The sequence below is a fragment of the Notamacropus eugenii genome, chromosome 4 (assembly GCF_028372415.1).
Source record: "Notamacropus eugenii isolate mMacEug1 chromosome 4, mMacEug1.pri_v2, whole genome shotgun sequence".
NCBI classification, from domain to species: Eukaryota; Metazoa; Chordata; class Mammalia; order Diprotodontia; family Macropodidae; genus Notamacropus; species Notamacropus eugenii.
In genome coordinates this window covers 35,899,189-35,921,274 of record NC_092875.1, presented here as the reverse complement: position 1 = coordinate 35,921,274, position 22,086 = coordinate 35,899,189, and the positions used below count along the sequence as shown (strand labels likewise).

The window sequence follows — 22,086 nt, the reverse complement described above, 5'->3', positions numbered from 1 at the left end:
ACGCTGAGGTCAATTTGGGTTTGCCTAGCGGCTCGCCAGGCACGCAGGCGCAGAATGGACGAGGATGGATCCAGGCACAAAGCTTGACTCTGTACCAACCCATCCATCCATCCACCTGCAGAAGGGGCGGGAGCGCATCCCTGCCTGGGGCTGCGGCGGAACCACCGCCTAGCCAGGCTTCCGGCAGATCCTGGGCATTGCTATTTGGGGTGATGTTCTGAACAGAGAGCTCAGCTGGGAGGTTTTTAAATGTTTTAAAATACAATTATAATAGTAGTAATAATTATCATATTTCCAGCTAAGGGATCCCGTAAAGAGGCGTGCCCACACGTCCGTGCTCAGTATGCACCGGGCGTCATCTCCTGCTTAGGATGCGCGCGCTCCTCCCGTTTACGGGGCGTCCTCAGCCCCGAAAGATGCCAACGTGCCCCTCGCCAGCGTTCCGCGCCTGACCAGCGTCCCCCCTGCCCCTCCAGAGCCCAGCCAGCGGGAGCCCCAGGAAGAGTGGGAGGGAGGGAAGGATCCAGACAAGCAGGTGGTCGGGGTGGAGGCTCAGCGCCCTGTCCGCCCAACACCTCCCCGGCCTGACGCACGCACCCTGAAACCCGGAGGAGGAGAGGGGGAAGTTTCCCTCCCTCCCTCCCTGCACTGGACGTCGCCTTTGAGGCCCCCTCGGAGAAGATGCCGGGCCAGATGCAGACGCCTCTCTGGGTGAAGGAGGATGGCGGAGGGTCCGAGCTGTCCGCTGCAGCCGGGAGCAGCGGGTAAGGCTCGGGGCCCCGCAGGCTTGCACCGAGAGATGGGACGGGGGCCAGTCCGTGTCCCTCTCCTCGGCCCCGGGCGGGGCGTGGTGTAGAGGGCCGTTGGCCACGCATGGATAAGCCACGGGCGAAGAGGGAGGAGAGGATTCTTGCAGAGGGTGGACGAGCATCCCTTGCTGCTGGGGAGGATGGGGAAAGGACTGACTCACAGTCAGACGGGGGCGGGGGCCTGGGGCTGGGGAAAGGTTCCCAGCAGCCGCACAGGCGTTTGGTGCAGTGACTCACCTGGGTGGGTGCCACGGTGGAGGCTTCTACCCCGAGGGGGCGCTGGGTCACCAGGCTACATTTTCCACAGAAAAATAGGCAGGGATGGTCAGCTTCTATAAGAGCGGCATAGAAAACCTCAGGCGCTCAAGACAATAGCCTGGGAGGCGAGACGCCTGGGTTCTGGTCCCTGGGGTGGGCTGTGTGACATCAGATTGTGTATTTCTTTTGCCTTCTTGAAAATGAGGAAAATCCTTGTGTGAGAGATGAGATAATAAAAAATAAATTCTTTTTGAAATAGCTTTTAATTATATTTTATTCATTCATTTAATAAGTTTGTTGAATGAGGGAAAGGGCTACTTTTAGTTGACTCCTGATTCCATCCCCTGGGATCTTTCCCCTGGCAAACCGAAGGTTTATGCCTTTAAGCTCTCCAGGTAGCTCAGTGTAGGGACAGACAAGACTTCTGGGGAGGGGGGGTGGGTCCTCATCCTTACAAAGAAGTCACTGAGATTAAAAACAAAAGACAAATATAGAACTTTAAGAAGAAGAAAAATACCTACAAATAAAAAATAAAAAACACCTTTGGGTGATGGAATGTGGAATTTTCGGGTGTTAAATGTATTTGCATTTGTTTAAAATCACATTGAAATTTATTCCTTTATATTCATAGGCTCACATAGTCACGGAGAAGGTTAGAGTAGGTTGCCCTTCAGGTCCCTAGGTACAGCTGTAGTGAAACTGTATAATATGTCAGTGCTTAATTAGAGCTGATACCTCAGTGACATTAGTATTATTTCTGTTGTTAAAGATAACATCCCATCAACCGATTGTTCTACATCCTATACTCTTCCATAGATTTGCTTAATGGATGCTTATTGACTGACTGAGGATCCATCCACTGGACAGGAGGTCTTCCTCTAGGCCTTTTTAAAAATATACTTTTCTTTGCTGGCAATTCGGAGTTGTCCATGCCTCACTCTCAGGACATAGCTAGCCCATTTCCTTTTCTGATTATATTTTTCCTAGAGTATATTCTTTATGTCACTTCTTACGCATATATCCTAATGTAACTGACTTAGCCTACTCTTTGTCTTCTCCATTGTCCTTGGAGTCATCAACCACTATGATTCATTAGAGGTTGTTGTGTTCCAAGATTCACCACTCTTTGGTTCAGAGAGAACATTTGTGTTTCTAAAAAGAAAGGGGTATGTGTGTGTGTGTGTGTGTGTGTGTGTGTGTGTGTGTGTGTGAGAGAGAGAGAGAGAGAGAGAGAGAGAGAGAGAGAGAGAGAGAGAGAGAGAGAGAGCATGTATATGTGTGTGTGAGAGAACAGCTTGGGATCCTTAAGAAACTGGAATTTTCAAAATGTAATTCAATCTAGTGATTCAACAAGGATTTAATATGTCAAGCACTGGGATACAAATAATAATAATAAAAGAACAATTCCCCTTTTAATGCACTATAGTAGAAGCTTGAACCTCCGGGCCCAACTCACAATCCATCTCTACGCCATCTAACTGCATGTCACAGTTTGGACGATAGCCATTTTTCATCTGTTTGTTTTTTCCTCTATAGATTATTATGTTGACCTCTTCTGAGTTATTATGGATCTTTGTGGGGAGGTTGTTTTGTTTTTCTTTGTCTTTTCATTTTATTTTACAGTTCTAGGCTTTGATATAATTAGGACAGTGTTATCCACAAACAGTAGAATCTGGTGGTCCCTCCTCCATTCGGACCCTCCGTGGAACATTCTCCATAGTTGCCTGAACCTATGAATGTAAAGGAATACATTTTTAATATAACTTAGAAGTAAATGCAAACATTTGTAACATCAGAAAATTCCACATTCCAAGGTCTATAGGTATTTTTTTCTTTTTAAAATTTTATTGATACCTTCTCCCTTAAAATAAGAGCAATTCCACAAACCCAACTCACAAAGTGACTGTTTTTTACCCTTTACACAACATCTTCTTTGCTCAGAAGAGAGAAATGTGTTAGTTTCATCATTCATCTTCTGGAACCACGATTGGTTGTTGCATTTAATACGAATTTTGATGTCTTGGCGTTTGTTCATTTCCTTTTTTGTAGTCATTAGGCATACTGTTCTCCTGGTTCTGCTTTCTTCACTCTGTATCAACTTATACAGTTCTAATAAGGAAGTCATATCTCTCTCAATCCCCATATTTGTCATTATATATGGGGCAGTAATAGTCTGTTACATTCTCGTGCCACAATTTGTTCAGCCATTTACCAATGGGTTTTACTTTCTTTAGATCTGTATTGAGACTCTGAAAATACTGCTGTGAATATTAGCACAGCAATATTTCTTTTGGGACTTTCCTTTCTCTGATTTTCTTTGAGATACATAACAAATAGAAGATTGCTAGGTCAAACATTCTGAACAGCTTGGTGACTTTTTGTTTTCTTTTTGCCTAATTCCAAGTTGTTTTCCAGAACAGCTAGGTCAATGTACAGCTCCACCTGGACCTGTCATCTCATACTTCCTCCAGTATTTTCTACCTGTATCTATTATGATGAATAGGAAGTGAAATTGGCCAGTACGTGCACAAACATCTCCTAAGTGTGTCCTGTATGCTAGGCACTGGGCTAAGTGCTGGGAATATAGAAGCAGAAAGAGAGTACCTGTCTTCAGTTAAAACCACCCAACTGAGGACAGGGCCACAGGAGCAGAGTGGGATCCTCCAGGGAACCAGAAGGCAGTAGAGCTGGTGGGAAATCGTGCCAAGGTGAGAAGGATGTTCTAGCACCATAGATAAGGGAGTCTAGAGAGTCAGCAGTGAGACTCTGGTCCATGTTTGAATTTTAATTTCTTTAACATTTAATTTGGAGCATTTTTTCATATAGTTGTTAACAGTTTTCATTTCTTCTTCTAATAACCATTCATATCCATTGACAATTTATATATTAAAGAATTATTATATATGTGTTTTTATGACTTATAACAGTACATATGTATAATTACATATATAAAATTCACATACAAGGTCTTATATATTTACATGCCTCCCCTATACATCTTGGGTATAAAATCAGAGATGGTTGGTGCAAAGACATTTTTTCACATTAAATTTTTCTTATTTAAGTTGTATTGTTTGTGCAAAAGCTTTCAAACCTTATACAATCAAAATTATCCATTTTGTCTTATGTAATTTCTGTTTACCTTGTTTGGTTATGAATACTTTCTCTAACCATAGTTGTGACAGACATTTTTTTCCATTCTCTGCATTTTTTAAATCTCCAAAAAATGCCTTATTTCACATTCTTGAGGGGTAGAAGGGTGGGGTGAAGGAGCTCACTAAGTACTGATTGAATTTAGAGAGAACAGGGTGGGAATGATGGTAGGAGATCGTTGTCTTAGGCACTCAGCTAATTTTTCAAGGAGGAAATCGGTATAAAAGTTCCCAGCTGTCCTAACTCAACTGTTAATTTTTAGAAAAGCATATTATGTTTTCTTTAAGGTCAAAAATCACTTTCTAGTAATACTCCCACTTAATAGTGCCTTCCCTAATAAAATAAAAAATTGCCTAACTACTTTAACTTGTCATTTCTGAATCACCCTAATGCTAGAGTTGCTGTTCAGAGCATCCTTACAAAATAATCAAAAGTCTATCCTACACCTAAATGACTAATTGTTAAAAAATGACCCATCTTCCTGAGTTCAAACCCAGCCTCAGACACATACTAGCTGTGTGACCTTGGACAAGTCACTTCACCCTGTTTGCCTCAAATGAACTGGAGAAGGAAATGACAAACCACTCCAGTATCTCTGCAAGAAACTCCCAAAAGGGGTCACAAAGACTCGGACACCACAGCAGCCTTTGCCTTAAGCAGCAGCTGTGATGGAGGGGGAAGGGCGAAGGGGGAAAGGCCTTGGATACTTCCCCGGCTTTGGGTCTGTGTGAACTCTCTGCGCTTAAGCTCCTTTTATATCTTTAATGGCACTGATACTTAAACTGTCTGCCCCACAAACCTGTTGTGTTTGTAAATCTTTCAGGGAATCAACAACATCTATTCAGTAAGCATGTAGTGAGTGCCTTCTGTGTGCCAGGCACTAATGATAGAGTCTGGGGATACCAAGACAAAAATGACATATAAGTCCTGCCCCTAAGGAGCTTCTATTCTATCATTGGGGGAGGGAGACAATATGTGTATCTATATCTATATATCCATATCTATCTATATATAGATATGTGTTGTCAACCTGAAAGTTTGGTTAAAAGAGACAAACGAGCTAGGTCCTATACATTCATATTGTCTGTTCCCTTAAAACTAGTTAATTCATGTATTCATGGAGCCAGGTTTTTAATTCTGACTGACTGATAAAAGAATGATAACGTTTTACACATTATCATGATAACATGATAACATTTATACGTTTTACAGCAATCCCAACTCAGGATGTCTATGTCCCTCAGATGTATGATCTCCATATATGTTTAACCATAGTATGAGAAAGGAATTTTCTGAATTGAATAGGTTATAAATACAGTAAGATAAGAGAGGTGACAAAGTGTCAGTTGAAAATATAACCCAGGATATCTGTGTTTCCTTTACCATTACCATGACGTGACATAGTATATGTCCATAAAATGTTAAGATAAGAAAAGTTCCATTATTCAAGATAGTATTTTTGGTTAAGGCACCTCATCCTGAATGGCCATAAACAGAGGAATGCTCCTAGCTTCCTCTGGCCTTATAGTTGTTGACTCAGGAAGGCATGTTCTCTACTCAGAGAAGAATGAAAGGAATGTTAGGCCACGGTGCTTCTTCTGGTTGATTAGTTCATCTTTGGCCCTTATTGGAGTTCAAATGATCCGAAAGGGTTATCTATCTGTCTATCTATTTATCTATCTATCTACATATACGTACATACATATACATACACACATATGCATGTATACACACACACACATACACACAGAGAGAAAGTAAATACAAAGTAATTTTATGAGAAGAAGCTGAGTCAATCCAGTAAAACCTTCTGCAGGAGTTGGCACAAGAAATGACCCTGGCAAAGAGCTGAGGACTCTAAGAAGGGGAGGGGAGGAGGGAGAGCAAAGGCATCTAGGTGGCACAGTGGACAAAGTGCTAAACCTGGGTTTGGGAAGACCTGAGTTTGAATCTATCCTCAGATACTCCCTAGTTGTGTGAGTCTGAGAAAGTCATTTAACTTCTGTTTGCCTCATTTTCCTCATCTGTAAAATGGGGATAACAAGAGCACCTACCTTCCAGGGTTACTGTGAGGATGAAATGAGATATTTGTCAAGTGTTTTGCAAACCTTAAAACACTTATTGAATTACTAGCTATTGCTGTTGTTGTTATAGATGGGAGATGGAATGTCAGTAAGAGAAGTAGGGATTAGTTAATAAGCATATATTAGGCACCTACTATATGCCAAGTACTGTGCTAAGCAATAGGGATACAAAAAGAGTCAAAAGACAGTCAAGGAACTCACAATCTGATGATGGAGACAACAAGCAAACAGCTATGTACAGACAAGCCATATGTGGAATAAATAGGAAATAGTGGACAAAGAGAAGGAACTAGAATTAAGAGGAGTTAAAAAGACTTTCTGTAGACGATGAAATTTTAGGTGGGACTTGAAGGAAACCAGGGAAGTCAGTAGGTGTGGTTGAGGAGGAAGAGCATTCCAGGCATGAGGAACAGCCAGAGAAAGTGCCTGGAATAGAGAGATGGAGTGTCTTATTGATGGAAGAGTATATGGCAGGGAATAAGTGTAAAGAGACTGGAAGGTGGCAGGGGAAGGTCGGTTATGAAGGGCTTTGAGCACCAAATAGCAAACTTTGTATTTGATCCTGGAGGTGATAGGGAGCCACTGGAGTTGCTTGAGAATGCAGGTGACATGGTTGGACTTGCACTGTTGGAAACCATCTTGGTAGCTGAATGGAAGATGAACTGGAGTGGGGAGAGACTTGAGACAAGTAGACCCACCTACAAGTTACAGCAACAATCCAGGCATGAAGTGATGAAGGCCTGGATTCGGGTAGTGGCAGTGTCAGAGGAGAGAAGGGAGCCTATTTAAGAGATGTTGTAAAAATAAAATTGACAGACCTTGGCACCATATTGGATATGGGGGGTAAAAAATAGTGAGGAGTTCAAGATGATGCCTAAGTTGGGAGCTAAAGAGACTGAGAGGATAGTGTTGCCCTCCGTAGTAATAGGGAAAGTCAGAAGTGGGGAGGGTTTAGCTTTGGACATGTTGAGTTTAGATGTCTGCTGGACGTCTAGTTCAAGCTGTCTGAAACGGAGTTGAAGATACAAGATTGGAGGCCAATAGAGAGGTGGGCAGGACACATGGATTTGATATACAGCAGCAATTAAATCCAGGGGAGCTGATGAGATCACCAAGTGCAGTAGGATAGAGGGAGAAGAGGACCCAGGATAAAACACTGTGGGGACAGTGTCCTACACACTCCGTAATGAGGATCCAGCAAGGGAAGGGATAGGAGGAGAATCAGGAGAGAATGAGATCCTGAAAACCTAGAGAGAAGTATCAAGGAGAAGAGGGTGACCCACAGAGTCAGAGGGTGCAGACAAGCCAAGAAGAATGGGGATTGAGAAAAGATCACTGGATTTGGCAAGAGCAGTTTCAATGGAATAGTAAGGTTGGAAGCTAGATTGTAAGGTGTTAAGAAGAAAGTGAGAAGAGGGAAAGTGGAGGCACCCATTGTATAAATAAATGGCCTTTTCCAGTTTAGACACAGAGGACCCAAGAGATATGGCTTAATGGGGGGAGGTCTGGAAGGATCAGGGGAGGGTTTCTGAGGATGGAGGAGACATGCGTGTTTGTAGGCAGTAAGGAAGGAACCAGTAGACAAGAAGAAAATGAAGATAACTGATAGGAGGAGATGGGATGTGTGATCAATGAAAAGTCTGAGAGACATAATTTCTGGGTGATTAATAATCAATTTTATTAATTTTGGCTAGTAAATAATAAATGATGGTCACTTGCCTTTCTCTCGTAAACCGAAGAAAATCATGGAGGACACCTAATGCTTAAATACCCTATGTTCCTGACAGAAAGAAATTGACTCTGATTGGTTAACAATTAAGGAAAGAATGAATATTATAATGAGAGGTAGGACTATTCTAATGAGGGGCTGAGGGATGTGACTTCAATTATGTCATTTTTACTCATCTCTCGACAGACCATTCCTGGCAATCTAGACAAAGGGATCTCCCTCCACCCAAGCCTGCCTGGGTAAAGCATAATGGGCAGGAATTTGCCTAGATTAGATTCTCTCTTTGTAAGGTTTTCTAATTGGATGGGGCCTCACTCAAGATCAAAAAGCATGTGCTCTGAGGATTTGGGCAATGTCATCTATCAGCAATGTCCTTCATGACGTGGGGAAGGTGATGTTATGAGAGACTGACCTAATGACAGGGTCTGGTTTCTGAATGAGGAAATAGAAAGGGGGAAAAAACCCTGGATTTCCCCCTTCTTCCATATTAATTGGCTGTTAATACAAGAGAGAAATAATAACTTCTCTTAGATGAAATGGAATAATGTCGAGTTGAACTGGTTCACTAAAGAGTCAAGATGGGGAAAAGAGAATCGAGTGGCTACTCCAGAGATCATGACCTAGGAGAGAACTAAGGGGTAAAGGGATTGGAGGTCATAGTGTGGACAAAAGTTAGGATTTGGTAAGGGAAGGCAGAAGGAGAGGTGGAAAGCCGGTAGATTATGCTCAGATAAAGACACTACAGAATTCTTGAACATGAAGGTCATGCATTTGTTGGTGATGACAAGATCAAGGCTATGACTAACTTTGTGGCTGAGGAGGGGTAGAAGAGTAGCTCAGGGGTAGTGAGGAACTGAGTGATTAGGATATGTGACAGAGAACCAATGTGCATTTTTCCTTTCCATTCTCCTTTTTTGGCTCGTTATCCATACCCTGCCTTCTATCTGTGGGTAGGAATGCTAATAGGAAGAATATCTAGCATTTTTGTAATACTTCAGGTTTTAGCAGCTTGTTGGAGCAGTGGCTAGAGCTCTGAGTTCATCTTTCTGAGTTCAAATCCTGCCTCAGACACTTACCAGCTGTGTGACCCTGGGAGTCACTTAACTCTGTTGGCCTCAGTTCCTTATCTGCAAAATGAACTGGAGAAGGAAATGGCAAACCACTCTGCCAAGAAAAACCCAAATGAGGTTACAAAGAGTTGGACATAACTGAAAACTCAACAACAACTCTAGAATGTAGATGCTATTTTCCCCATCATACAGATGAGTAAATTAAGGCAGATGGAAGTTAACTGACTTGCCCAGGATCACACAGCTAATATCTGAAGCTGGGTTTGAACTTGGGTGTTTCTGATTCCAGGTCAAGCATTCAATCCACTGTGCTATCCAAGGATCTATCCTGGGTCCTCTTTTATCTTCTCTCTCTACGTTCTTTCTCAGTGACCTGATCTGTTCACATGTATAACTTTGAACACATGGGTAGATGATTTCTATATAAGATAGATATATATGATAGATGTGTAAGATAGAGATAGCTTACCTATAAGAGATAACTTATCCATACAGATAACTCTAGCTATCTCTCTACAGTTGATTCTCAGATTCATGTTTCCAAATCTTTAAGCATTTTGAACTGGAAGTCCTTGTAGACATGTCAAATTCAATGTGTCCACAATTGAACTCACCTTTCCCCCAACTCCCACTCCAAACCCACCCATCCTCCAAACTTCTCTCTTCCTGTTGTGGGCTCCACCACCATCCAATGACTCAAGTTCAAACCTCAGTGTTACCTACCCTCTTCGCCCCATTCCTTATTTTGACTCAGCTGCCAAATCTTGTCCTTTCTACCTCCCCTACATCTTTCACGCCTATCCTCTTATCCACTCACAAAGGCCCTCATCACCTTTCACCTGGGCTATTCCAGTAGCCTCCTAACTGGTCTCTCTACCTCAAGTTTCTCCACATAGCTGTCAGTGTGATTTTCCTAAAGTGTAGGTCCAGCCATGTCACTCCTCAATAAACTCCATTGATTGAGTATTACTTCTATAGGATCAAATATAAACTCCTCTTTTGGGCATTTAAAACCCTCTAAATGGCATTTAAATGTCTCCCAGCCAATCAGTAAATTAATAAATATTTAATAAACATGTACTGTGTGCCACACACTGTGCTAAACGTTACCCTACCTTACCAAACATCATTATATATTACTCCCCTTTCTGCATTCAACAGTCTAGTTAAACTCGCCTTCATACTGTTCCTCTCACACAGCACCCACCTCCATCTTTGCTCAACTCATCTCATGTGCCTCTAACATAGTCCTTCATTACCTCTCTCTCCCAGAATCCCTAGTCTCCTTCAAGGGTCACCTTAAATACCACTTTCTATATGAAGTCTTTCCTGCTCCCCCCCAACTGCGAATGCCTTCCCACCAAAATCACCTTTGCTGTATATTGTATATCTTGAGAAATGCACATGGTTATCTCCCTGACTAGACCATAAGCTCTAAAACAAGGATGGTTTCAGCATTGTTTTTGTAGCTCCAGTGCCTAAAAGCATGGTGGCCTGCTCATAGTTGGTGGTTAATAATTTTGTTGATTGATAAATTTCATAAGAATGGCTAAAAACCAAAAAATAACAACAAAATACCTCAATCAAGTCACTTTGAAAGATCCTGTGAGAGCCTTATCATCTAAGAGATCATTATTGTGCTGGGAAAATATTGAGGCGTGGGTGAAGCCCAAGAGCCATGGGGCCAGAGAAAAAGCAGTAAGTACAATTAACCACGTGACCTTTCCTTTCTTTCCCTCCCTTTTCTTACTGCTGGTGATTATACGCTGCTGTTCACGCTGTTTATTTTTAACAGATCAGCTGGGCATCCTTGTTACCAGAATCCAAAATGTCCTGGTAAGTACAGCATACAGAGCTGATAATAAGTATAATTAAGATAGTTCAAAGAGGACAATTTGTCTGTAACTACTCACACAATGGACTAGTGTTGGGCGTTTTGAGGGTTTTGTTTTTTAAGCTGTACTTTAGAAAGCCTCTGAGCTTTGTCTTTAAGTTGGTCAAAGAATTATCCAGTAGAGTCTTCCCTTCTGTTGATCACCTTTGTAGGCAATATCCCCCCACCCCTTCCACTCCCCCCAAAATATTATATTATATAGATGTGAGAAATAACTCATTCAGGCTTGGGAAGAGTGAAGATAAAAGATAAATTTATTATGTGACTGCAGTGACAGTGTCTCCTTGGATAGACACACGCCTCTATAGAAACAAAAGCAAAGACTGCAAAGTCCCTCCCCTGTCTTCCCATTGGCTGGGTAATACAGAGTGTATAACTTTCCAATATGCCTACTACATAGTTCCCCTTGACATGTTTCTCCCTTCCACTACATACATTATATAACCATTAAAATGAACCTTTGGTCCTCCCAGAGGAGGAGAGGTTAATATTCATAAGCTTATTACACATGAGCATTCCAAGAAAGACTTAAATTTTACTCTGCTTAGCTGACGTGTAACCCCCAAAACAAGATAAAAACCAGTTGCATCCTTGCTTTGTCCGTTATCTTCTGTGCGAGATATAACTCCTTCGTTATGTCTCCCATTCTGCTGACTGTTATTCTGAACTTATAGAAACAAATTTCTCCATTATATCTCTCAATTTCCCTCTTCTTTTGCTACAAGATAATTTCGTACTAATCTACGTTGATAGTTTCTTCTACAATCAATTTATTTTCCTGCATTTGTTGCAAGTCAAAAGACTTTCTGGTATGTATGGATCCCCTAGATTTCATAAATCGTATATTGCATAATTTCTGTGGAAACAAAAGTTTTAATGATTCCTCACAATGAAACCTTGGGAAAAGTCTTGATGTGAAAAGCCTTGATATGAAGAGTCGAAATGTGGAAGGCATAACTCTATATTCAAAACAAGAGCTCATTAGAGGGGTAACTTTTTTCCCTTCCCTTAAAATGAGAAATGGTGTTTTCAGTGTACATACTGATGGCCTACTCTCCCAGGTAAGAAACAAGAGTTTTTAGCTTAGAAGACTAGCAAGGACATGTCAACTGTCTTCAGATATTTGTCACATGGAGGAGGCATTCTACCTCCAAGAGTAGGACCAAGAACCAGTGGGTAGAAGCCACCAACGGACAAATGGAGGTTTAGTAGAGGGAAGAGTTTCTTGACAATGAAAGGTGTTCTACAGAGCAATGGGCTTCCCGCCTCTCCACTCCCAGACGTGGCAAGTGAAGAGATTGGATGCCTACTTGTAAAGGCTTTTGTAGGCCAGGCACAGGTTCAACCTGATGGCCTTTCAAGTCTCTTCTCCCTCTGAATTGTCTATGATTCTGTGGTGGTTTTTCCAAAGGAACCTCACCCATGGATCCCCAAGTTTTTCTTAGGAATTAGAGAAAATTTATGTTCCCTTTTATTTTGAAAGTAGTATGGTAATTTAAAAATAAGATTTTGTTTCGTTCTTTGATGTCAACTATTCTCCCAGTGAACTTATTTCTGGGGCTAATCTTTATACTAATCAACATGCATTGGAAATAATAGGGGAGTTTGGTACTCAAGGACTGCTATGTTGTGAACCTGGCCTTAAAGCCTACTGTGGAGGTATAATTGTTAACCATCGTATTTATGGCAGGAATGCAAGTTTTACTTTCAGTATTCAAATCCTATATGATAAAGAGAAAAACCATCAACATTCTTGAGTATAGAGCAAAACCCCCATGCCCACTGTGGATGATGTAGCCAAAAACCTCATTGTTCTTCATTGCCTAGGGTTCACACTTGAATATTGTAGATTTAAAAATTCCTTGTTCAGTGTCCAACTGCATTCATTTTAAGTTGTTTGCATAGCTTTAAGTCGGATCGAAAGCATAATTATTTGATGTCTAAAAACTGCTGAGATCAGCTTTTCCAGGCTCCTTGGTGGCATTTCTATGGGTAGAGGTCTCTCTGATTAGACTATTAAGTTATTTTCTTCTTCCATGACATTTGTATGTTAATATCTTCTTGGGTCACAGACAGACTTGAAGAAGAACAAAGAGTGGAACCACACATAGCCAGGCTGCAGGAATTATGGACCACACCTCAACTCCAAACTGTTTACATTCCTAAATCAATGAATGCACCATTCCTAAAGGTATGCCAAATGGGAAAGGAAAATTTTGTGAGAAACTAGCTGTCTTCTGTACTGCAGAGGAGCTTCTGGCTGAAGAGAACAAGGGATTTCAAGGGCAAGGTGCTGGAAAAACTGAACCATGCACTCTGAAGGGTATTTATACCCTTTATACCCTGAAGCACCCAGAATGCCATATGCTTTCTGAGGGGCAGGGATTGTTGTTTTTTTAAAATTGTTTTTGTATCTCCAATGTCTCCCATCATGTGTTACACATAGTAGGTGCTTTATAAATGTTTGTTGAATCAAAGCGAATCCTATACATACAATAGGTAGTCAATAAATATTTTTCAAATGAATATATTCCTTAAAGCTTGCATCACTGTTGTTTCTCCATGAGAAGACTTATTATTTGTTGCTTCTTCTGGGCCTTGACGGTCCTAGTTTATTTTTTGTTGTTGTTTTTTTTCTCAATGAGGAATTAGAGCCAGGGCTCAAGTTGCCCTAGGAAAGTATATCCTATTGATGGCAAAAAGCCCAAAGAAGATAATGGTTTCTAATGTAAAAGTCTAAGGTAGCTATATTGGGGCGGGGAGGTGGAGAGAAGGGAAGGGAAAGGAAGAGAAAAGAGGAGAGAAAGAGGGAGGAAGGAACAGAGATAGAGAGACAGAAACAGAGACAGAGGAAGAGAGAAAAGAGGAGGGAGATGGAGAGAGGGAGGGAAGAAAGGGAAGAGAGAGAGAAGAAGAGGAAAGGAGAGGAGAGGAAGGGAAGGGGAGAGGAGAGAAAGAGGGAGGGAGTGATAGAAACAGAGAGGGGGAAGGGGAGAGGAGAAGACAGAAAGAGGGAGCAAGGGACAGAGAGAGAGACAAAGAGAGATAGACATAGAGAAGAAAACTAAAACTCAGTTTTTCTGACCCTCAAAAAAAAAAATTAGAGCAAACAGATAAGCAATCAGGTAGCAAATAAACATTTCTAATATAATATTTAATTCTTGGCCCTGCACTAAATCAGCAAAGCTCCCAGTTGTCACCTATTCACTGCCATGTAGCTGGGAGGGTTAAAGAGGGTTACTGAAGATTTTCTATAACCTGTCAAGGCCCAGAAGAAGCAATAATATGTCTATAATGTCCCTGAACCTTTTTTTAAAAATTAATTAATTTTTAATTTTCATCTTTCATTTCCATAAGATTTTGAGTTCCAAATTTTCTCTCCATCTTTCCCCTCTCCCTACCCCAAGACAGCGTGCAATCTGATACAGGCTCTACATATATATTCATATTAAATGAATTATTTTTTACAAGGATTTTTTTTCAAGTGGCTCTGTGATCTCATTGATGTGTACATATTCTCTCTAGTTGATGTAGATTGCCATCCATCCATCACTGCAATTTTTGTCCATGTCCTAGAAGTTTGCCACAGAAGCTCCACTGAATGTACTCTGAGACTTCCTTCCTTTCTCCTGATGTTTGTGAGGATACTAGTAGAAGACTCGGGCTGATGACTATTTATCCCTTCTGTGTGTTTGCATCTATTCAATGTTTCTTGCATTATCTCATTAAAAAACTCATATATAAATATATATATGTATGCGTATATGTATATATGTATATGTATATACACAATATATGTTTATAGGTATACATCTATGCCCACGTTTGTGTGTGTGTATGTATGTATATGCAAATCTCATGGGTATATGTACATTTCCTTCAATACTAATGTAATTTCATCCCTCTTGTCAATAGCAATCATAAAAGATGGATGATCTTCAAGACCATTTTAGAGGCAGTTTGTGGGGCAGTAGATAGACTGGAGTTAGAAAAACTTGAGTCTGATTTTGGTCTCAGACACTTACTAGTTGGGTGACCCTGGGCAATTCACTTAACCTCTGACTTAGTTTCCTCAACTGTAAAATGTGGATCATAATAGCTCCTACCTTCCAGGGATGTTATGAGGATCAAATGAGATAATATTTGTAAAGCTCTTAGCATAGAGTAGATGTATAATACATGCTTATTCCCTTCCCCCTTTTAAGACTTGCCCTAGCAAAAAATTCCAAACCCTGTAGCATCTCTGGACTTAGCTGGGCTGATCCTTGGGTGACAGACAAATGTGCTTACCCTTGATGCCTTTCCACCTTCTAGAGGACGTGTTTTGCTGGCATTAGCCTTCAAGAGCCCAGGGTCACCTCCAGGCCACAAGGAGGCACTAGAGGAAGATTTGACTAGAGATCATTTCCTTTCAGTTTAAGCTAAACTGCTAATCTTCTGTTCAGTAACTAGGATTGTAAATTTCTGCATTTCAGCATCCAGACCTCACAACAGGTCAAAAACGCTATCTCTGCAGCATCGCCAAAATCTACAGCACGGATTCACTGAAGACGCTGATGAAGAGACAATACATGCACATGGTTCAGCATGACACACAGAAGCCAGGCAAGTGCCCACAGAGTCATTGTCCTGCTCTTAACCTGTTGCCTAAGGCAGTTCTAACTCCTGGCTTTAATTGCTATTGAAGGTATCTCTAGCCATCATAGAAGTCAGATCAGTCCACGATATTCCCAGAAGCAGCATTCTCCCTGCACCACGTGGAGACACCAGCTGGAAAGGTTGGACTCGCTACATTGTAGCATCATAGCTACACCATCAGCTGAAAGACAGGCAATACAGCATTCCCTCTGGCAACCAGGGAGAAATAAAGAAGGGTATGCCATCACCTACTTCCTTAAAATGTAGATTTGAATTTGTTGAATTTAGAACAGAAGAATGTGGGACAAAGGCAGAGTGAAACCTTCTTATGATGTCTAGGACATGTCCTTTCTTCTGTCCCAAACCAGATTTGAGGGCATGGCCTACCCACGGTCTTCTCTGGTCACCTCCATGGTTAGCACTCTCTATCTCTGGAACTTAGTCTGTATTTACTTTTTCGTTTGCCGTGTCCACCCAGTGGAATGTACTCTTTGAGGGCAGGGACCATTTCTGTCTTCATATCTCCGCTGTTGTGTTTGATATATTTAACAAACATATGTAGAGTTAAATGGCAAAAACTGGTTGGGCATTAAAAGATGGGAAGCTCGTCTTGCTTTCAAGCATCCAAAGACAAAGTAGGAGCAATGAACCCTGAGAGGACTCCTTTCCAGATTACAGAGGAAGATACCCTTGAGCAGCTTTGTTTGGCAAAGAAAGGATAATGACTGATTTAGGGCTCAACCTTTACTACGGCTCTTAGCTTTAAGCTTTGGAGTAATAAAAAAAAAATCGCATAAAGCTGACTGAGCTTCTTCTGTGATTACTGCTGGAAGTTTAATAAAAGAAAGCTTTCTCCAGCTCCCATACACACTTTGTAGCTGTACATTTTGCTAGATGAATTAAAGTATTTCTGTTTCTTACAGGTTAAAATGTGGCCCTCTGCCCAAAGCAAGATGTAAGTCACTAAAGATATTTCAAAGACCCAACAAAGCTTTCAGACACCCAGGTAAATACCCATTTAAAAAAAAATTGACTATTGGGACAAAAAATGGGGGATGAGGCTTAAATTTTTAGTCCAGTGAAACATATTTTGACTTCTCTTCCGGAATATATTCAGAATTCAGGATCTAATTTCCTTCTACCCATCTTGATAAATTAACAATAAACGTGAAATGTGGTTTTGTTTCGTTTAAAAGAAAAACACCTAATCCAGGAATAAGAGTCAAGAATGAGATGACAGCATTATTGGTCTAGAATTGGAAGGGCTCTTAGAGGCCATTTGGTCCAACTCCTCACCTTGAGAATGAGGGAGCTAAGGTGCAGAGAGAGCAGTAAGTGATAGAGGGAGAAGTGAAATCTCCTCTTCTGATCCCACAATCAGAGCCAGTGCCATTGTAGCCCACTGAGTCAACAGCTAAGTGTTTTTGCCGATATGGGTAGTCTTTATTCTAAACAAATTGGATATATGCAGTTCTGTGACTACAGAACTGATGAAGGACATTGTGAGAGAATCAGAAGCCTTGAGCTTCAGGACTATTCAGGCTGTAGTTCCATTTATTCACTTCTCATTGGTCCTTTTCTAGAATGAAGGAGGGGTGAACAACAGCAATAAAAAAAAAACACTACGTGCAAGGTATGTTAGATACAGAAGGATGTACAAAGATGAGGGCGGTTAGCACCAGGCCTGGAGTCAGGAAGACCTGAGTTCAAACCCAGCCTCAGACACTTACTAGCTGTATGACTGTGGGCAAGTCACCTCACCCTGTTTGCCTCAGTTTTCTCATCTGTAAAATGAACTGAAGAAGGGAATGGCAAATCAATATCTTTGCCAAGAAAACCTCAAAAGGGATTGCAAAGAATCAGGTATGATTGAAGCAACTGAACAACAATGTACAAAGTTGAAGATAATAATCTCTACCCTAAGGAAGTATCTAGCCTTAATAAAGATGAAAGATACATTCAGACACTTATAATATAAAACACAATATGATTATATGTACAAAAAATGGTGTGGAAGGGAGGTGGAGCAAAATAAGGGGAAATTTCATAGAGGAAATGATATTTGAGCCAGGTCTTTAGGGATGCAACAGAAAGAAGTTTGGAGGGAGGTCATTCCAGACAGAAACCTGCATGAGGACAGGCAGAGGTAGGGGGCAAATGTGTGGGTCCAGATGGGTGGGTGCTGGGTGAGTACGTGGAGGACAGTTAGAAATCCAATTTGGTCAAATCAATCAAGTGTAATATTAAGTACTTAGTATGTGCCAGGCACTGGGTTAAGTACTAGGGATATAAATAGAGAAAAAAAATCACAAAAACAATCCCTAATAGAGCTTACCTACTAATAGGAAAAATTAATACTAATTACATGTTAGTAGGGAAAACAACATATAAATAGACAAGTACATACATAATACATATAGAAGAATTGGCTGGGAGGACCAGGCAGTTCTTTTGCATAAAGTGTCATTCCAGCTGAGTCTTTAATAAAGCCAGCGAGATCAAGACTTATAGGTGAAGTGGGAGAGAATTCCAGGTATGAGAGTACAGCTAGTGCAAAGTGGGCTGGTATCCCTGGAATGCAGAGCATGTGAGAGGAAGGAAAGTTGTAAGAAACTGGAAAGGGTAGGAAAGGGCCAGATTGTGAAGAATTTTAAATGCCAATCAGATGAGTACATTTCATTCTGGAGGTAAATGGGGGCCACTACAATTTATTGAATAAGGGAGTGACATGGTCAGACCTGTTTTAGGAAAATCACTTTGGCAGCTGTGTGGAGAATGGATTGGAGACAGAGAAACTATGAACTGATACTGAGGGAAATGAACAGAAACAAAATTTATACAGTATGATTATTGGGTTTAAAAATTTTTAATAACATTTAATAAAACTTAATAAAAATAAATAAAAATTTAAAAAATTAATAAAATTTAAAAAATAAAAATGTAAATTTTTAAAATTTAAAAATTTTACAAATTACATGTAAATTTTAAAATTTCATTTAAAAAAATTTGAGTTCCAAATTCTCTCCCTTCTTCCTTCATTGAAAAGGCAAGCAGTTAGATATAGGTTATACAAAAGCAATCATAGAAAACATTTCCCATATTATGTAAGAAGACCCCCAAAAAAAACCCAAGACAAAGAAAGTAAGAAAAATATCCTTTGATCTGCATTCATACTCCATCAGTTCTTTCTCTGAAGGTGGATAGCATTTTTCATCATAAATCTTTTGGATTGCTGAAAATAGATAAGTGATTCAGAGTTGACCATTACATGATATTGCTGTGTACAATGTTCTGCGCACTTCATTTTGTGTCAGTTCATGTAAGTCTTCCCAGGTTTTTCTGAAACCATCCTGCTCATCATTTCTTGTAACACAATAGAACTCCATCACATCATATGCCACAATTTGTTCATTCCTCAATTGATGGGCATCCCATCAATTTCCAATTTCCAATTCTTTGCCACTACAAAAAAGGCTGCTATATTTTTGTGCATGTATGTCCTTTCCTCTCCTTTTTTAAAAATCACATTGGGATACAGACCTAGCAGCGGTATTGCTGAGTCAGAGGGTATGCACAGTTTTATAGCCTTTTGGGTGTAGAATAACATTATTGTAAAGACAAACATGTTAGAACTCAGATCAACGCAATGATTCCAGAGGACTCTGAAAAAAAAATACTATTCAGAGTGAGACATATTTCTTTTGGACATGTCAAAGGAGTAATTTGTTTTCCCTGACTATACATGTTTATAACAGGGTTGGTTTGTTTCATTCTCAAAGGAATCAGGAATATGGGAAGGAGACTGAAGGTTTCAGTCATTGATTGAATAAAGTAAAAAGTTAAAGAAAAAAGAATGGATTGGAGTGGGAAGAGACAAGGTAGGGAGATCAGTTAGAGCCTCGGCAAGAGATGAGGACTTGAATTAGGGCAGTGGCTGTGCGATTGGAGAGAAGTCAACGCAAGAAACATTTATTAAACAATATGTGCCAGGCATAGCCCTTAGTTCTGGAAATGCAAATAGAAGCAAAAATAAAATCTCTGACCAGAAGGAACTTACATTCTATAGGGTGAAGAAAGTTCATACATAAAAAGAAGCTGAAAAGGGAAGGAGAGAGGAGAAAGTAGGAGGCATAGTGATTTAGTCTAGACATAGGAAGGGAACAGGGAGAAGAGTGAAGGATGGTTGGCTTGGGCTCTTCCTCAAAACAGAGGTTCCAGGAGGAATTTACCAATGGGAGATGAGGAGGCCATGGGGAACGATCTTCCATCATGAGAAGACAGCTGAGGCATGGTAGCAAAGTCAATCAGAGTTAGGTGGTCAAGAGCATGAGATAAGGGAACATCATCAAAACATAGAGATGGGTGAGGGAGAATAATACGAGATAAGACTGATTGGAGCCAGATGTTGGAGGACCTTGAATGCTGGGCTAAGGAATATAGATTCTATTCAGCAGTCAGTAAGAAACCATTGATGGCTTTTGAGCCGAAAAGTGATGGGATCAGAAATGTGCCTTAGGAAGATTAAATGAACAGTGCTAGATAGGCTGTCTAGAAGAAAAAAACCTAGAGGATACATGTTTTTGCAATAGGGTAGGTAAAAGGTAATGAGATCCTAAACTAGGGTTGGGGCAGTAAGGAAGAACTGCTAAAATCAGATCATAAGAACCACAGTGCTATGCACATAAAAGGCAATGAGGATTATGGGAGGAGTCAAAGATTATTTCAAGATTCAAGCATGATTAAGGGAATGGCAGTGCCACTAACAAATAGGGAAGTTAGAAAAGGAAGCAGCTTTGGGGAGAGATGTGGAATTTCCTTTAGAAGCTAATGCATTTGAAATGCTGGTGAGACAAACATCTCTACCTCCGCTTCCTCCTTCACACAGCAGCTGTGAAGAAAGCTTTTTGTAAACCTTAAAGTGCTTTATAAGTGTGTTGTGCAGGGGATAAAACATGTTAAAATCTAGAACTTTCAAGCACTGTGCCTATCAAAAAGAGAAAGGATGGGGAAAGTACTTTACTAGTAGTTGCAAGTATAGAGTTAGATGATCTCTAGTATATGGAACATTTCTGTACCTTCCGGGGAAGAAGTGATGGCTTTTTCCAGTCAAGAATTCTAGAAGGGAAAACTAAACTAAATCTGATCAGGCAAAGCTTTAGATGCTATGCATGGTATAGGGTTGCTTTCCCCACTTTTTGACCAAAAGTATTCAGCCCCAGGGGATTTAGGGATCTCTGATTTTGCAATTCGAGCTAATGGAAAAATGGGAGATTTTGCAGAACTCACTAAACATCTGAAGTCCTGTTTTGCAAAGTGTGGAATAGCTTTGTAGGTTTGCAAGTAAAAGTTGGTTTTGCTCTGAATGCTTAACTAATCATTCTGAAGGCTGTAATTATAATGACCTTAAGACTCTGGAATGAAATGCGGCTGGTTGTTTTTAATTAGGCATTCTTTTTCTTTCAGCTTTCACAAATGATTTTGACCCATGCATGAGTGAAGAAAGAAGAGATGAAGATTTATTAAATAAGTGTATGCAGTCAATGTCAATAGAAGAACAAGGGGAAAAGCTGATGTGAATTTGATACATTTGTCCTGTAGTCCTGGTTTCAGTTTCTGGCCTAAATCAATCCAAGTCATTGATTCTACAAAGTCATGTGCCAAAGGAGGAGGTTGTGAATTCTGTTCATAACTAATTTTAGGTCAGTACTATGTTATTCATTATTGTCTTATTGGCTAGTTTGGGAACATTCCAAAACTGGGCCTGTGAACATGTAACTGGTTTGATGTAGTTCAGTGTTTCAGTGATATTTGTGCAGTAACATTTATCTGTAATCCAAGCTCGTATTTGTAGTCAGACACTTAAAACCTTTCATGTCACTTAAAAAGAAAAATAAGAATTCTTTTAGTTTTCTTTAAAGCATTTGCTACCAAAGGCTATATTAAATGGTAAAAGTTTACATGAGCATCCTGTTGTAAATGATTCCTTTTCTCTCTGTGCTAAATCCTCAATAAATGTTTGTTGAATTGGACTTCTTGACTATTACTTCTTAAAAAAGCTGAATGGATACTATGGAAATATATAGTCATATGGTCACTTAAAGTGTGATTTTTGGCATGGAAATAATAATGTTGTATGCTTCAAGAAAAGCCCTCATATAGAAACCCGTTAAATAGAAGGCAATAATTTGCATTACAAAAACATTTGCCATAGACGTCCTTAAATCAGAACATCTTAAGGCTGCTGCAAGTGTTTTCTACAAATCACTAATTACTGGAAAAGGCTCAGCTGTTGAGGAACGAAGATTAAAAATTTCAGACGCAACTAACAAATTTGATCAGCACGTAATTTTTCAGAAACATCTTTTTAGGAAAGTGTGATTATATCCACACATGGAGAAACCAGAGACTCTTGTGAGTCATGTCATACAGGTTTTGTTCTCAAAGAGATTGT

The 22,086-nt window shown here is 40.3% G+C and overlaps 1 protein-coding gene across 3 annotated transcripts; it reads left to right on the top strand.

Moving 5' to 3' along the window:
- Positions 1 to 2: 2 nt before the first annotated feature.
- FAM216A (family with sequence similarity 216 member A) lies at positions 3 to 21,664 on the top strand. Of its 3 annotated transcripts, XM_072600483.1 has the most exons (8): positions 3 to 764; positions 10,899 to 10,939; positions 11,723 to 11,806; positions 13,070 to 13,188; positions 15,473 to 15,602; positions 15,685 to 15,871; positions 16,559 to 16,641; positions 21,099 to 21,664. In XM_072600483.1, exons 1-8 carry the CDS (start codon positions 682 to 684, stop codon positions 21,209 to 21,211), a joined length of 840 nt encoding a protein of 279 aa, XP_072456584.1. In that variant the 5' UTR covers positions 3 to 681; the 3' UTR covers positions 21,212 to 21,664. The 3 variants fall into 3 exon arrangements, with proteins under 3 accessions (XP_072456584.1, XP_072456585.1, XP_072456586.1); XM_072600484.1 differs by lacking the exon at positions 11,723 to 11,806 and having other exon boundaries at positions 8 to 764; XM_072600485.1 differs by lacking the exons at positions 10,899 to 10,939; positions 11,723 to 11,806 and having other exon boundaries at positions 11 to 764.
- Positions 21,665 to 22,086: the final 422 nt, after the last annotated feature.

Coding starts and splice junctions, on each gene's coding strand:
- FAM216A (XM_072600483.1), top strand. CDS start 682: ATGCCGGGCCAGATGCAGACGCCTCTCTGGGTGAAGGAGGATGGCGGA. Junction 765..10,898: donor GCTGCAGCCGGGAGCAGCGG/GTAAGGCTCGGG, acceptor TATTTTTAACAG/ATCAGCTGGGCATCCTTGTT. Junction 13,189..15,472: donor TGAATGCACCATTCCTAAAG/GTATGCCAAATG, acceptor TCTGCATTTCAG/CATCCAGACCTCACAACAGG.